Source organism: Panthera leo, chromosome D1 (genome assembly GCF_018350215.1).
Source record: "Panthera leo isolate Ple1 chromosome D1, P.leo_Ple1_pat1.1, whole genome shotgun sequence".
NCBI classification, from domain to species: domain Eukaryota; kingdom Metazoa; phylum Chordata; class Mammalia; order Carnivora; family Felidae; genus Panthera; species Panthera leo.
In genome coordinates this window covers 20,901,430-20,918,031 of record NC_056688.1, presented here as the reverse complement: position 1 = coordinate 20,918,031, position 16,602 = coordinate 20,901,430, and the positions used below count along the sequence as shown (strand labels likewise).

Sequence of the window (16,602 nt, the reverse complement as noted above, 5' to 3'; positions counted from 1 at the left end):
AGTTTTCTTGTCAGTACAATGAAAATGGTAAAAAGTATACTCAGTTTGCCTCACTGAGGCATCATAAGTATGGTATCTACATAAACAAGATATGATTAATGTCCTAAATAAGGTAAGATTTTTTTCCCCAAACTGATTTTAAGCAGATTTACTATTACATATAGGACAGGATGGAGAAGATTTTACTCTAATTCATCATATCTGAAACCTTTCCTTAGATTCTATGGGATCTTCACTGTAATAAATTTTATAACTAGAAATGTCAAGGTAGATTTCAGATTTTTGACTGGCACGGGAGGCTTTTCTTCAACACACATTGTTAGGTACAATTCTATACATACATGTGAGAATTTTCTATTCCATCCAATTCGGTGATGATTTGTTCTCAGAATGTTTTGTTTGAAGCAGAGAGAGCCAGCAACTAAAACGTAATGGTTCAGTTGTTTATTATAGTGTGCAAGTTATGTATATTATTTTAGATGGAAAGACAAGGAAATAACCACTTTGTGAATTGAAAATAAGATATAAATTAAGAATAAATTTGGGGCACCTCGCTGGCTCAGTCAATACAGCATGTGACTCTTGATCTCAGAGTCATTAGTTTGAGCCCCACGTGTTGTGTAGAATTTATTTAAAAAATAAAAAAATGTTTTAAAACAAAGAATCAATTTAAAATGTGATAAATGTCTCCAAAAGATGATAGATCTAGCCTTATTGGGAGAAAAATATCCCTTCTCCTTGGAGGACCAAAGAACTGTGACTCCTCAAGGACAAGGAGTATGTTTCATTCATTTTGGGATCTCCGCAGGTGCTCAGTAACTAACATTTGCCAACACTATACCATCAACTTTTGACAGAGGAGATAGCAGGTATCCAGCACCATCTGTAATGACCCTTGCTTTGGTGCCCATTAACTGTGAACACCTGGGCAAAGTCTCCTGTTCTGAGTCTAATCTGTATAATGGGAGCAACGATGCCTACCTTGTACTTTTCTATAGTGTAAAATGAACATCATAACACTTACCTTGTAGGATCCGGTTAAATGTGAAGTCAGATAACATACAGAAAGCTTTTAGCCCAAAGCCTAGTGGAAGACTGCTAGATAGCACTATCTTGCATGTAAGTAAATGGTAGCTAGGTCTTGAAATTCGGAAAGGATTTTTAAGTGACCAAAATAGGGTAGAACAGAAATGATACACTTCAGAGGTAAAGGGACAGATGGAGAAAATATGTAGAGATGTGACAGTGGAAGGAATGTCTGAGTAAAGTGAAAATGTCTAACTTAAAATAGAAATAGTGATAAGAGATTATATTGGATAAGGTAAATGTCAGGTTAAAGAGTTCCTGTTTTAGAGTTTATGAGCAGGGGAATGGGGGAATCAAACGTAGGCTTATTACTGCCCAGCTGTGGCATTTGAACATTCAATTTATTTTTTTTTAAGTTTATTTATTTACTTTGAAAGAGAGAGAGAGCACAAGCAGGGGAGGGGCAGAGAGAGAGAGGAAGAGAGGATCACAGGCAGCCTCCATGAAGCCGGCACAGAGCCTGATGTGGGGCTCAAACACACAAACTGTGAGATCATGACCTGAGCCTAAATCAAGAGTCCAATGCTTAACCAACTGAGCCACGCAGACACCCCTGAACATTCAAATTAAGTAATGACTCAAAGCTTGTGAATTTTCCCTGGCTAAGAGAATCACGAATGCGTAAACTTTTTGTTCAGTTACTCTATTTAAGCCAACGTGTGTTGCTGATTAAAAAGGAACTCCTGGATGGCTCAGTTGGTTAAGCGTCTGACTACAGCTTGCCTCAGGTCATGATCCCACGGTTCATGGGTTCCAGCCCCACATCCAGTTCTGTGCTCACAGGGTGGAGCTTATTTGGGATTCTCTCTCTCCCTCCCTCTCTCTCTGCCCCTCCCCAGCTCATGTTTTCTCTGTCTCAAAATCAATAAACTACAACAACAACAACAACAAAAAGGAACTACTTAGTCTAATCATAAATCTTATTCCTCCTCCTAAAAGTGGGGAGACCATAGCAAGAAAATGGTCTTAGATTTTAATACAAGGTCATGCGGTTAGACTTGAGGGACAGAGAAATCAAATGACTTGCTAAGTTCTCCACGACTAAATTCTGTTCCGTGTTTCTCCAATGGATAATTTCAGGCTTGAATATCCCTAAAGAATGAGAAAAAGCCCAAGAAATACATGAAATAGCAGTGGCTCACTTACCTGGAGCTTCCCACTTAAGATACCCCAATCATCGATATATAAATTCAGGCCAAAATGTTTAATACTGCCAAGATTCCATCAGGCCTTTGAGACGGCTTTGGGGAACAGAAGTTGCTAGTTTTAGTGCAAAGGGATTATTGACAGAGCAAGACACAAAATACCAGGCGTTAGGTAAGCAAACCTGCCAGGTGCTCTCCCAAGCCAAAAGTCACAGGGGACCACATAAAGGACCAGACCATGGGAAGGGCAATGACTTTAGTAAACCATCCCTGTAGGATAAATTAACTGCTCTCCCTCTAGTTTGGAGATGTTTCTATATCACATCACAGCCCCGTAATTCAAAGATTAAATTTGTAATTATTTGTTTGCCAATTCTCTTTGCCCATCTTTCTCTTGCATCTTATTTTACAGCCATGCCAAATTACTATACAGATCAAAGATTTAAATGCAAAAAAATAAACCAATGACAAAGTTCACTGAAAAAGAAAGAGTTCAACTACCTTGAACCAATACCTTAATCAGACTTTATTATCCTCTACCAACTAGTTTTTGCACAATTATTCTTGTTAAAGATTTAAAAGACCATTTGTATATTTGATAATATTTATGCGTATTCATGAGGAAAATTATATACTGCACAAAATCCTCAAATTTGTAGACAACTTAGCACATATTCTTCAGAGATATGCAAAGTCCACTGAATGCTTGTTGTATATTGATTTCCAGAAAATTTATTTCAATTCAGTTATGTGAGATATCCAAGCTCATCACTTTCTTGCCACTAAGAGATATTATCAATTTTTACACCATATTCAATAGAATTTCTAAAAATATAATTTTAATATATTTTTAAATTATTATTGAGGGTAGTATTTCTTTTGTCATTTCAAAATTCTTCCAAGACTTTCATATTGATATTAGTATGTTTTCTGTTCCTTTCCCAGACTTCCCATGCGTTGTTTTTGTATACTTTTTCTTATTTTTGTGCTATTTTAAGAAGAGAAGCTGTATTTACATATAAATAAACACACATTTACATATTCATGTGCATGAATATTTATATGTAACTAGGCATGTATATATTTAAATATATGTGTTTATATGTGTTTATAATTTATATAAACTATTACGTTCTTGACTATTCAATGGTCAAGACCCCGTGTTTTAAATTTTTTTTAAAATGTTTATTTATTTATTTTCAGAGAGACAGCACGTGCAACCAGGGGAGGGACAGAGAGAGAAGGAGAGAGAGAATTCCAAGCAGGCTCTGTGCTGTCAGCACAGAGTTCCATGCAGGGCTCAATCTCATGAACCATGAGATCGTGACCTGAGCCAAAATAGTCAGATGCTTAACCCACTGGGCCACCCAGGTGCCCCCACTTTTTTGTGCTTTAAATATTATTTCATAATTTGTTTTTTATGTTTAGAAAGGCCTTTCCCAGTTAATATGCATCCTAGATTACCTAGATTTTATTCAGTTTTGTTCCTTTATTTATTTTCCATTTAAATCTATAGAGAGTCTGGAAGTTTAAGTGAAGCATTAATGTTTTTCTAAGAAGCTAAATTTCCAAACTCTATTTTTTATGTAACTTATACCTTTGCTATTGGTTTGTGATATACTTTTTGTCATACACTAAGTTTTTTTTATATGTATCAAGATTTGTTTCAACATTTGATTTTATTTCATTGAAAAGTCTTATCAATTCTCATACCAGTATATCCTAGCTTTACTTGTTTTTAAACTAATACATTTATGTATATTTCACTGATTTGAATTTAGCAATAAATCCAGAAAGATATTAGGTAATGGTGAGAGCAAAAAGCTTTGTCTTCTTTCGCTTATTTTAATACCTATGGTTTTTATTTTTCCTTGTGAGGGAAGATCACTTTATTACTAGATTACTAAATATTTTGAAATGTTTTAAAATATTTTTAACGTTTATTTATTTTTGAGAGAGAGGGAGAAACAGAGCGTGAACAGGGGAGGAATAGAGAGAGAGGGAGACAGAATCAGAAGCAGGCTCCAGGCTCTGAGCTGTCAGCACAGAGCCTGATGTGGGGTTTGAACTCACAAGCCCCAAGATCATGACCTGAGTTGAAGTCAGATGCTTTACTGACTGAGCCACCCAGGCGCCCCTGAAATTTTTTTGATGATTGCTTTATTTTATTGAGGTTATCAATATTTATAATTGGATCAGTTTACATGAAATGAATTTACGTACAGTTTTTAGTATAAATAGATTCTAAAATTTCTGGGTGAAACTTTAAGGTGCTTTGTTTTTGTTTGTTGGTATTAATGTTAGGACTTTTACATATGTATCCAGTGGTGAAATCAGTCTAAAGACTACATTTCATGCTGTCTTGGTAGGTCTTGATATCCAGATAACATCTAATGAATTGGGGACTATCTCAAGTTTTCCTGGATTCTGGAAAATTACTTGTTTTTTTTTAATGCTTACTTATTTTTTAGAGAGAGAGAGACAGAGTGCAAGCAGGGTAGGGGCACAGAGAAGGACACAGAATCCAAAGCAGACTCCAGGCTCTGGGCTGTCAGCACAGAGCCCGTCACAGGACTCGAACTCACAAACTGTGAGATCATGACCTGAGCCAAAGTTGGATGCTTAACCGATTGAGTCACCCAGGACCCCTGGAAAATTACTTTTTGATGCTTTTTATAAAATTGACCAAAAGTGTTTCCTAGGGTTGTATCTAATTTTGAAAAATAATTTTTTTATCTTAATGATATATGTAAAATGGTATTTCATTATGGTTTTAATTTTCATTTCCTCTATCATTAGTAAGATTGAACATCAGGAACTATTTTGGAATATCTTTGTGAATTTTTTTTCATATGTTTTCCCACTTTTCTTCTACGTTTTGAACATTTTTTTCCAAATTTTAAGAATTCTTTATATATTGGGGAGATTATCACTTTTTCTATGATATATGTTGTAAATATTTTGTTTTGTTTATGGTGTTTTCTAATGCAAATTTTTTTTTTGCTTTTATTGAGTCAAATATGTCAATCTATTCTTCTGTTGCATATGAATTTTGAGTTATAGTTGAAAAATATTCCATAAATCCATCTTAAAGAAAAATCACCTCTTTTCATCTGATGCTTGTACATTTTTATTTCTTACATTTAGTTATCCTTATAAATGATATGAAGTCTAATTTTAAATCTAATTTTATGTTTTTCCACAGACATAACTAGTTGTCCCAACACTATGTATTAAAAATTCCAAATTTGCCCTAATTATTTGAGATTCTCTCTTTATCATATATTAACCTTTGCATGTACTTTGGTCTATTTCTAAAATTTCTATTCTATTTCACTAGTCTTCTTACCTGTTCAAGTCAGTATCACACTTTCTAAATATAAAGGCTTAGAGTCTGTTTTGATATCTCATGAGGCTAGTTTCCCCTCTTATATACTTATTACTTTTATTTTTTACGGTTTTATTTTAATTCCAGTCAGTTAATACACAGTATTATATTAGTTTCAGGTGTACAATGTAGTAATTCAACACTTCCATACATCACCCAGTGCTCATCACAACAGGTGCACTCTTTAACACACATCACCTATTTTACCCATCTGCCTACCCACATCCCCTCTGGTAACCATCAAGTTTGTTCTTTATAATTAAAAGCCTGTTTCTTGATTTGTTTCTCGTCCTTATTTTCCCCCCTTTACTTGTGTGTTTTACTTCTTAAACTCCACAGATGGCTGAAATCATATGGCATTTGTCTTTCTCTGACTGACTTATTTGGCTTAGCATACTTTCTAGCCCTATCCATGACGTTGCAAATGGCAAGATATCATTCTTTTTTGTGGTTGAATAACATTGCATTGTATATACATCTTCTTTATCCACTCATCCATCAGTGGACACTTGGGCTGCTTCCATATCTTGACTATTGTAACAAATGAATTCAGTAAAGTCTCAAGATACAAAATCAACTGTGCAGAAATCTGCCTCATTTCTATACACCAATAATGAAGCACCAGAAAGAGAAATTTAAAAAATAATCCTGTTTACACTTGCACCCAAAATAATAAGATACCCAGGATGGAAAGACATTACATGCTTATGGATAGGAAGAACAGATATTGTTGAAATGTTATACTACCCAAAGCAATCTACACATTTAATGCAATCCCTATCATAATACTAACAGAATTTTTCACAGAACTAGAACAAAGAATCCTAAAATTTGTATGGAACCACAAAAGACCCCAACCAGCCAAAGCAATCTTGAAAAAGAAAAGCAAAGCTGGAGGCATGACAATTAGGGACTTCAAGTTACGTTACAAAGCTGTAGTTATCAAAATAATGTGGTGCTGGCACAAAACGGAGCATCAATCAATAGAACAGAATAAAAAATGCAGAAATAAACCCACAATTATATGATCAAATTAATCTTCGATAAAGCAGGAAAGAATATTTAACAGGAAGAAGTTTCTTCAGCAAATGGTGCTGGGAAAACTGGACAGGAAGATGCAAAAGAATGAAACTATACCACTTTCTATCTTTATCTATCCACACCACACACAAAAATAAACTCAAAATGGGTTAAAGACCTAACTGTGAGACGTGAGACCACAAAAATCCTAGAAGAGAACACAGGCAATAACTTCTTTGACATGGGCTTCAGCCACTTCTCTCTAGATATGTCTCCTGAGGCAAGGGAAACAAAAGCAAAAATAAACTATTGGGACAAAATAAATAAACTGCTGCACAGCAAAGGAAATAATCAACAAAACTAAAGGCAACCTATAGAATGGGAGGAAGATATTTGCAAATGACATATCTGATACAGGGTTACTATCCAAAAACTATAAAGAACTTATAAAACTCAACACCCCAAAAACAAATAATCCTATTAGAAAATGGGCAGAAGACATGAACAGACATTTCTCCAAAGAAGACATACTGACAGCCAGCAGACACATGGACAGATGTTCATCATCACTTATCATTAGCGATATACAAATCAAAACTACAATGAGGGGCAGGGGTGCCTGGGTGGCTGAGTCAGCTAAGCATCTGACTTCGGCTCAGGTCATTATCTCATGAATTTGAGCCCTGCATCAGGCTCTGTGCTGACAGCTCAGAGCCTGGATCCTGCTCCAGATTCTGAGTCTCCCTCTCTCTCTGCCCCTCCCCCCACTCGTGCTCTGTCTCTCTGTCTCTCAAAAATGAATAAGCATTAAAAAGGAAAAACACTACCACGAGGGGCACCTGGGTGGCTCAGTTGGTTAAGCATCTGACTGTTGATTTCAGCTCAGGTCATGATCTCACGGTTCATGAGTCTGGGCCCCACATTGGGCTCTGTGCTGACATCATGGAACCTGCTTGGGATTCTTTCTCTTCTCTCTCTGCCACTTCTCTGCTCATGCTCTAGCATGCTCTGTCTCTCTCAAAATAAATAAATAAACCTAAATACATATATTTATAATAAAAATTTACAACAATAATATGAAATATTATATTCAAATGGCATGAGGGAGACTTCTAGAGTGCTGTTCAGATTCTGTTTCTTTATTTGAGAACACAGGTGTGTTCTCTTTGTGAACATTTAAAGAGCTATACACTTACCATTTGCAAACTTGTATATATGCATGTCATATGTCAAAAAAGGTTACTCAAACTTTCTTCCAAAACCAAAACAAAATAACACATGAAAATAAAATAAAGGGGGCAAAGAGAGTACGAGAAGAGAAATCATAGCCAAATTTGACTTATGTAGATTCAAGAATTCTAAAATAATTAGAAAATTTATTTCAGCAATTTATTAAGAGAAATATGACTAAACGGGAATTTTCCCAGGTATGCAAACTGTTTAACAATGAGAAACAAGAGAGGAAAGTTGGTGTGGTAAAATTTGTACAGGCACATCAGATGAGTCTGCAAATTTAATTTAAAACAATCTACAACAAATGGGGCACAGCGTTAAAGTTTTAAAAAGTTAGGCAATAGGTACATAAGTGGTTATCACATTGCTTTCTACTTTGTTCTGTATGTTTAAAATATTTCACAATAAAATACAGAGAAAATTTTCACAAATTATAATTTATATAAAAGATACATCCTATTATTGGAATAGGAAAAAAATCAACTGATCTCAATAGACACATAGAAATTTTCAATAAAATTAATTATTTACTTTTGGTAAACTCACTCTGCAAATTAGATATAGAAGAAGTCCTTTATTTTTTTTTAAATTTTTTAAATGCTTATTCATTTTTGAGAGACAGAGAGAGACAGAGCATGAGCGGGGGAGGGACAGAGAGAGAGGAAGACACAGAATCTGAAGCAGGCTCCAGGCTCTGAGCTGTCAGCACAGAGCCTGGCACAGGGCTTGAACCCACGAACCATGAGATCATGACCTGAGCCGAAGTCAGATGCTTAACCCACTGAGCCACCCAGGTGCCCCAAGAAGTCCTTTAATTTGATGAGGCAAATATGACAAATTCTACAGTGCATATAATATCGACTATTAGGATTATGGAGGCATTCTTATTAAAATAAAGAACATAGAAAGGATGCTTACTATCTTTTTTCCCATTCAACCTTATCTTGGAGATCTGAGCCAATGAATAAGACAACACAAAAGAGGTAAGTGATATAAGTATTGGAATGAAGTGAACATCTCTTCTTTGGACAATATGTTTTCCTCCAAGGATAACCTAAGAGAGCATACAGGTAAAATTATAAGTACTAAAATAAGAATTCAGTAAAGTTTCTAGAGACAAAAAATCAACAAATTTACACCAGTAATAGGCAACTAGAAAATGTTATAAAATATTTCAATTCAGAAAAGCATAAAACTGCAGGTTACCTATGAATCAACCTTAACAAAAAGATCAGTCTGGAAAAAATAAATCACAAAACATTATTGAAGGACGTGAAAGAAGACCTAAATAAATAGTGTCACATTTTGGCATTGGATGAAAAAATATTATTAGCATTGTTAAATATCCCCAAATTAGTTAATAAATTAATATGATTCTGAATCGAATCATAAGTAGGATTTTTCTGGAACTATACAAGCTAATCTTGCTATTTATATGAAGACCAAAGACCAAGAACAAGTCAAGATAATTTTGAACAAGAATAAGGACTTGGGCATATTGAACATCAACACTTTCTTTCTCTACATAGTAATTAAGATCGTTGTGCCATGCAGGGATATAAAAATAGACCAATGGAATACGCTATGGAGATCAGAAACAGACTGACTTTTATGTATATTTGGTATATATAGGAGATTATGTTACAACTCAGTATGATAAGGAATTAAGCCATAAAAATATTCTGAATAGAGGGGCGCCTGGGTGGCGCAGTCGGTTAAGCGTCCGACTTCAGCCAGGTCACGATCTCGCGGTCCGTGAGTTCGAGCCCCGCGTCAGGCTCTGGGCTGATGGCTCGGAGCCTGGAGCCTGTTTCCGATTCTGTGTCTCCCTCTCTCTCTGCCCCTCCCCCGTTCATGCTCTGTCTCTCTCTCTGTCTCAAAAATAAATAAAAGGAAAAAAAAAAAAATAAAATAAAAATATTCTGAATAGATAGTTATCCACATGGAAAGTAGGTAAAATTGGATCTTTACCTTATATGATATGCAGAGATTATTCCCAATAAGAGAGCAAGGAAGGAATTGTTAAATAAGACACAATAAAGCACCAACTAAAAGGGAAAGGTTGATCTATTGTATTACATTTCATTTGAATACCTCTGTAAAACAAAAAAACCTCATAAACAAGGTTAAAAGCCAAGGCACAACCAGTTAGTATTAGTTTCCAATATATAAGAACTACAAATCAATAAGAAATAGACAAATCATTCATTTTAAAAATGGTCAAACACAGTAATTCAGAGAAGAGGAAATCCAAAAGCTCAATAATGAAATGAAAAGGAGAGTTGCTGATAGGGAACGTTTATTGATGTGGCAAGGGACAGTATACCCTGAGAGTCCAGTGTAGTGTTGAGGCACTTGGAGGTCAGAGACAAGCAATATCTGATGTTACGTGGTCACCTGACAACCCTGGAGACCCTCATTTTCTTAAAAAGTGAGCAAACTCAGTGATAGTTCAGAGATTAAAAAGACTGATCACTGAAGGACTGGCAAGGTACAAAGAAACTAGATTTTTCATACATTGCTGGCAGAAGTATAAATTAGAACAGCCATTTTTTTCATCACTTTGTCAATATTTAGTTAACTTGAAAATGAAGATACTTTCTTTTTTTTAATGTTTATTTTTGAGAGAGAGCGAGTGTGTGCGCGTGCAAATGGGGGAGGGGCAGAGGGGGGAGGGGCAGGAGGGGGGAGGGACAGAGGATCCAAAGTGGGCTCTGTGCTGACAGCAGAGAGCCCAATGCGGTGCTCAAACTCACAAATCCCGAGTCGAAGTCCAACACCCAACTGATTGAGCCACCCAGGCACCCCAATAAAGATAGTTTCTGCTATTCTAGTCCTAGATAAACACCCTAAGAGAAACTCTAGCTCATGGACAGAGGGAGTTGTGTATAAGAAAGTTCATAACAGCACTATTTATAACAGAATAAAAGAAAACAACTAGATTTTCATCAACTGGAGAATGAATATTTTACATTATATGTCTACAATGGAAAACTTAGCAGTAGTTTCAATGAATGAAGTCAAACAAAACGTAATGAATCCCAAAACCATACACGCAGTTGAGTGAAAAAAACAAGCTGCAAAAATGATCTGTACAGTCTGACTTTTAATGATCTTTGAACATTTGGAAAGCTAATCTATATAATTTTTAAAGATGCATTAAGTTCTAAAAAATGACAATGTGAATGTAAAATGATCAGCGATGCATCATTAAAAGTGTTTTGTGACGAGCAGCAAGGGAGGGAAATGAGATTAGGGAACTTTTTAGAGGAACATCCGTTTTGTCTATAAATTTAATTTGAAAACATCTAAAGCAAATAGGGCATAATTGTAAAATTTCATAAGGCTGAGTGATGTGTGCACAGGTGTTTATCATGTTTTGTATTCTTTCTGAATGTCTGAAATATTTCACAATAAAATAAGTGTGATGTACAGAGTTAACAATACAGCAAGTATTAGTTAAAGATAATATTTATTAAATGAATAACAAATGTTATTAAATGGTGAGAACAAATAAAAGAAACCGTTCAGCAGGTCAGGATCGAAAAAAAATAAATAAAAATAAAAAAACCACCTTCCGGATCTTCTTACAGACCCTAACCCAGTCACATGCATTAAATAATGCCAAACAAAGACACCACGGCTGTAGAGACACAATGCACATACACACAACGTTGTTTCTATTAAGACAAGCACACACTGAAAGATACATTGTCAAATCATACAGCCCAGGTTACACGACGTGTTTGGATGTGTGCTCTGTTTGGAAAATCTTCCTTTGTGTGAACAATACTACGAAGCATTGTGGGCTGTTCTGGTAAGGAAATAACTTTGATAGAACTCTCAGACTCCTGTCTGTCCTTAATTTCTCTGCTGGATGTACGGAGGATGGTCAGGCAGGCAAAGCTCTTGATGGATTGTTTGTACTGTAGGAGAGAGAGGACTCCTGGGGAAAAGAGAAGCCAAGGAAGGGTGATGAGGGGTCAATAGAGAGTTACAGAAATACTTCCCTCTATGTCAGCAGAGATACTCCAACCCAAAGCCCTGTGGGTCCCTTTGAACTGCCCCAGGCCACTGGAGAGGAGGATGCTTTAGTGGACGAGACCAGAAGTGTATACACAACAGCTTAAATGCTGTTCATGTCATTTTGAAAGAAGACATGCTTCTGGGTTGTGAGTGCAATTCCAAATGAAATTTTCAAGACTTTTTAAGAAAATGAGGGTCTCCAGGGTTGTCAGGTGACCACGTAACATCAGATATTGCTTGTCTCTGACCTCCAAGTGCCTCAACACTACACTGGACACCCAGGGTATACTGTCCCTTGCCACATCAATAAACATTCCCTATCAGCAACTCTCCTTAGTCATGACTTGGATGGTTATCTCTGTCCTGAAGTGGGGATGGTGTGAAAGACAGTAGAAAGGGCAGAAATGAGAGCTGCCCTTGAGGCAAGCTTATTGAATATTTCACACAGCCCTCATCTCCAACTCTGCCCTTGAAGGAACTGCCCTCAGAGAGTGAGTCACCTGAACTTTCGCCCTTTAAAATGTAAGGATTGGCACTTTTCCCCATCTCGCTTTCCCATCCTTTTACTCTCCTCTAACGGGGATAGACTGGTTCTAATCACCTATCAGGGGCCCTGAAAACACTCACCAGAGGCCACAAAGAGGGAGACATTTAAGTAGGCAGTGAAAATGATCCAGGTGATCTTGTAACTGGAGTAGTACACGGTTTTACCTTGACTTAGCTTTTGGTGATACATTAGGAGTGCACAGAGCAGAAGGAGACCTAATGTCCAGACAAAAGAAGGCGGGGGGGGGGGGGGGAGGGGGCGGAATCCCTTCTAAGGAAATTTGGCTCTTCTACTCAAGTCTTAACCCAAGATATGCCTGACTTCCAAACCTCCTACATACAACTGCACTATGTTCAAAAATCGGGGCCTTGGGTAGCTTGGTTGGTTAAGCGTCTGACTTCAGCTCAGGTCATGATCTCATGGTTTGTGAGTTCAAGCCTCACCTTGCACTCTGCTGACAGTTCAGAGCCTGGAGCCTGCTTTGGATTCTGTGTCTCCCTCTCTCTTTGCCCCTCCCCAATTTGTGCTCTCTCTCTCTCTCTCAAAAATAAATAAACATTAAAAAAAAAACAAACCCAACCTTGCTAAGTGGTACATTCAATTCAGAAGCTGCGTATCTGAGCCAAAGAACTAGGATGGTTGCAGCCTAGATCCTTAAACCAAATTTATCTCCAAGCCTGTGTTAGGGGAGCCAAGAGGTTACCTGTGAAGAAACTGAGGAAGACAGCGATGAAGAGGGTATGTTTAGTTTGAGGAATCAGGTAGGTGGATTCCAAACCCAGGAACAAGTTATGGATGAAGGAAAGGATGAGAACCAAAATCATCATGGTCCTGACCACTTCCAGGCCATCTGTTGGAAAGCAGAAGCTATGCTGAAAGAGGGACAGATATTTTTTCTAGGCTCATTTCCACCTGGAAATTTCCACAATTCTCTAGGTAAAAATCAGAATGAGGTAAAAATATTTCTTTAAATAATAAAGAGGAACAAGGGGAAAGAATAAAGAGGTAGGGGGCCTTAAGCTGAGTGGGAAAGAGAACCAGAAGAAACTGTTCTCTTAGTGTTTCTGTAAGTTTCTTTCTCTTCTATTCTTTTCACAGAACAGATTTCTTGCTAAATATAATTCATCCTGCCCTCCTCCAGTGGCAAAACAAGCTATTTTCCTTGTTGCCAGTTACCTTTCTTTTGTTCCCTCATGTTCTAGATGTGCTGACCACCCTGCTGCTACTGCCAATGTCTCTCAAATGTCCAGCAGTGAAGTCTGTGAGCTTCTAAACTTTTCTCCAAAATATTCAAAATGGCGAGATTTTAGAGTCAGTCTTGACTCTTGATTATGGAGCTGGGTGCAATGCAGCCAGCAGAAGTTGCCCCAGAGAATAATAATGAGTAAGCCGGTGAGATAAATGGAAGTCAAGGAAAGATGAACCCTCCCTCTCCACCCATCTCTTTCCATAGTGCAGTTCTGACCTTCTGGCCAAAGAGTAGTGCAACATATCCAGGGACTGTGGCTTACTGTATTTTTCTTTGTTTCCAATGTCAGTTCAACCCATTCTTCCATGATGATTCCTATGGCCAAGAAGACTAAGGCCCAGGAAGAGAAGACCATGTTGGTGGCCTGGATACCTCTGGGTGATATGTTCCCCATTGTGAGTGGGGATTTCAAGCCGAGACCACCACCAATATCTCAGATGGCTCTTCTCTGATTTGATTATTTCTTCACAAAAGGAAGAGTAAAATCTAAACTTTTAGTGATTGCTGAGGTATTGGCAGGGGCAGAGCTCATAAAGCCTATGGACCAAAGAAGATAAATCCCACCCCTCACTTCTCCTATATGTGGGCCTGCCTTGCTGTCAGGGCTGCTAACTGCCATGGAATCATCTATTGACTTGACCCTTGACCCTGATGGCTGGTGCAGTAGGAGGACCATGGCTGACTACAGGTCATGAGAGAGCTACCCAATATAGAGGGAGATAAAATATCACATAGTAGAGAGAGCTGCCAGCTTTAGTGATAACTAGAGGCCTTGAAAGAGGTTAGGCATGCCTGACTAAAGAGGTCCAATTTTAGAGCTAGGATTATATGTTCCAGGATTACTTGACATTAGGTAGGGATCAGTGAAGAGAAAAAGGCATTCAAGATCGTTGACAGGAATAGTCAGCCAGCTAGTACCACAAAAGGGAATGACCATTCAGAATATAGGATGTTTTAGAGAAACTTGTGTCCTCATTTGGAATGCCTAAAGAAGTTTAGTTAGGTAGGCATCTGGGAAGTAGACCAGCACCTTGAAACCACAAAAGCTGGCTTGATACACCAAAGCATTGCACTCCAATATCATTTATAAGGCCAGACCATTATTTCTTGACAATTGTCTTTGTAACTTGGCAGAGAAAACATTTATGGATCCTTGAGTAGGCCACTATGGTATTCAGTAAGCTCAGAGTCAGAGGACTTGTATTAAAATCCTCCCCCTGCCCCGAAAAAAAGCCTTTTACTGAACTAAGATAAAAGTCATATCTAATGGCCTCTCTCTGCCTATTTCTTTGACCTTTCCATGGGCCAACTGGATTTCTTTCATTGCTTCAAACATGCTGTGCTTTCTTTCTTCCAGACCTCTGTACATATCTTGATATATTTTATTCTAAATTTTTTTTTAAAAAACGATGCTCAATATATTTAATCTCACAAGGGAGACTCCGTGGTTAAGAAAATGGACTCACGATCCTGGCTTTACATCCTGGCTCTACCGCTGAGCAGTTTTGTGATCTTAGAGATAATAATGCTTCCTACTACACAAGAATTTTGTAAAAAGATTGCATGAGTTTAGGAATGTAAAGCACTTAAAAAGCGTTCTTGGCACATAACAAATGACATGTAGGCAATTACCATAGTATTAATTTGGACTCCTTGGAAAAGCACCTCTGAGGCTGAGAATTGTGTGTGGAGAGTTTATTGGGGACTACTTAGCCAAGAGTCACATCTGCCAGTGTTTAAGGAAGCAGATTTGAGGAGAGGTTGAGCTGAGATGTAGTTGCAAGAAAAGAAATGTTAGCCAACACCACCAGGAGATTTGGACCTGGTGTGGCTTTTGGAGTTATCCTGAGTGCAGCAAGAGAGCTCAGTTTGCCCTGGAATGCAGGCTGTTCCTGGGCTGGTAACTCCCTTCTTCTGCGTCTAGGGCAATTCCTTTATCTCTCAGGAACTTCAAGTCTCAGCAGCCAGCACCTCGGGTAGTCTTGAAAATGAGCCCCCCCCTTCCCCTTTCCTTTCTTTATCAGGGCCAGTTTGCTGTTAGGGCTGCCAACTGCCATAGAATCACCTATTTGTTTGACCCTTGACCCTTGGGGACTAGTGTAGTGGAAGAACCAAGAGGGTCATAGCATAAGAGCACACTATGGCAACTTATATTATTATGCTTTTACGTATTGATGCTTTTATTTCTATGCAATAGATGCTTAAGAGTAGGATTCCTGGGCTGAAAGACTTAAGCCTCCTTTAAACTTATACATGATGGCACTAAGGATATAAAGATGTAGCCAGATTAGAGAAACTGGTAGGATGTGAGGGATTTGCGAGAGACGGGTCAAGGAGGAAATCATGTTTTCAGCTAGGGAGAACAGTAGTCAACGATGCCATTAAGTAAGATGTAACATATGGCTGGAAACACAAGCCTGTTGAAGAAGCTAGTAAATACTGGTTTGGGTTCAGTTTAAGGTGTCTACAGGGCACACGATAGACAGAATTTTGTTCTGGAACTTGACAACAGATTAAGGGTCATCAATCAGTCTAGGGACGGCAGTTGAAATATGTGTGCATATCCTTATGTAGGGATGTAACAAGAGACAGAGAAGGAAATTCTGGAGAACGTCAATATTTATGATAAAGAGCAAAGGAGGACCAGTCAGAGAGAAGGTAGAGAAATACAAGTGTTGCTGAGGAAGTAAAAAGAGGCTGGAGTTTTGAGGAGAGATTGGGCAATGATAGCTAATGCTGTAAGGAAATCACATTTTGTAGGAGCTGAACAAAAATCACTTTATGGACAATCAGAATGCCATTGGTGGTTTGGGTCACAGCATCTTCAGTAAAATGAGGGCGGGAGTGGAGGCAGAAGAGAGACAGGCAGTTTTTGTTGTTGTTTTGTTTTTAACAGGCAACTAGATGA

At 37.8% G+C, this 16,602-nt stretch overlaps 1 protein-coding gene across 2 annotated transcripts; it reads right to left on the bottom strand.

The window, feature by feature from the left end:
- Positions 1-11,325: 11,325 nt before the first annotated feature.
- On the bottom strand, positions 11,326-14,386 carry TMEM225 (transmembrane protein 225). 2 transcript variants are annotated; one of them, XM_042906481.1, is made up of 4 exons: positions 13,911-14,386; positions 13,149-13,295; positions 12,526-12,660; positions 11,326-11,818 (listed from the first exon to the last, which is right to left on the bottom strand). In XM_042906481.1, the coding sequence occupies exons 1-4, from the start codon at positions 14,086-14,088 to the stop codon at positions 11,592-11,594; spliced, it is 687 nt and encodes a 228-aa protein (XP_042762415.1). In that variant the 5' UTR covers positions 14,089-14,386; the 3' UTR covers positions 11,326-11,591. The 2 variants fall into 2 exon arrangements, with proteins under 2 accessions (XP_042762415.1, XP_042762416.1); XM_042906482.1 differs by having other exon boundaries at positions 13,149-13,317; positions 13,957-14,386.
- Between the last annotated feature and the right edge of the window lie 2,216 nt (positions 14,387-16,602).

Coding starts and splice junctions, on each gene's coding strand:
- TMEM225 (XM_042906481.1), bottom strand. CDS start 14,088: ATGGGGAACATATCACCCAGAGGTATCCAGGCCACCAACATGGTCTTC. Junction 12,661..13,148: donor CTTCCTCAGTTTCTTCACAG/GTAACCTCTTGG, acceptor TCTGGACATTAG/GTCTCCTTCTGCTCTGTGCA. Junction 11,819..12,525: donor CTCCCTCTTTGTGGCCTCTG/GTGAGTGTTTTC, acceptor TCTTTTCCCCAG/GAGTCCTCTCTCTCCTACAG.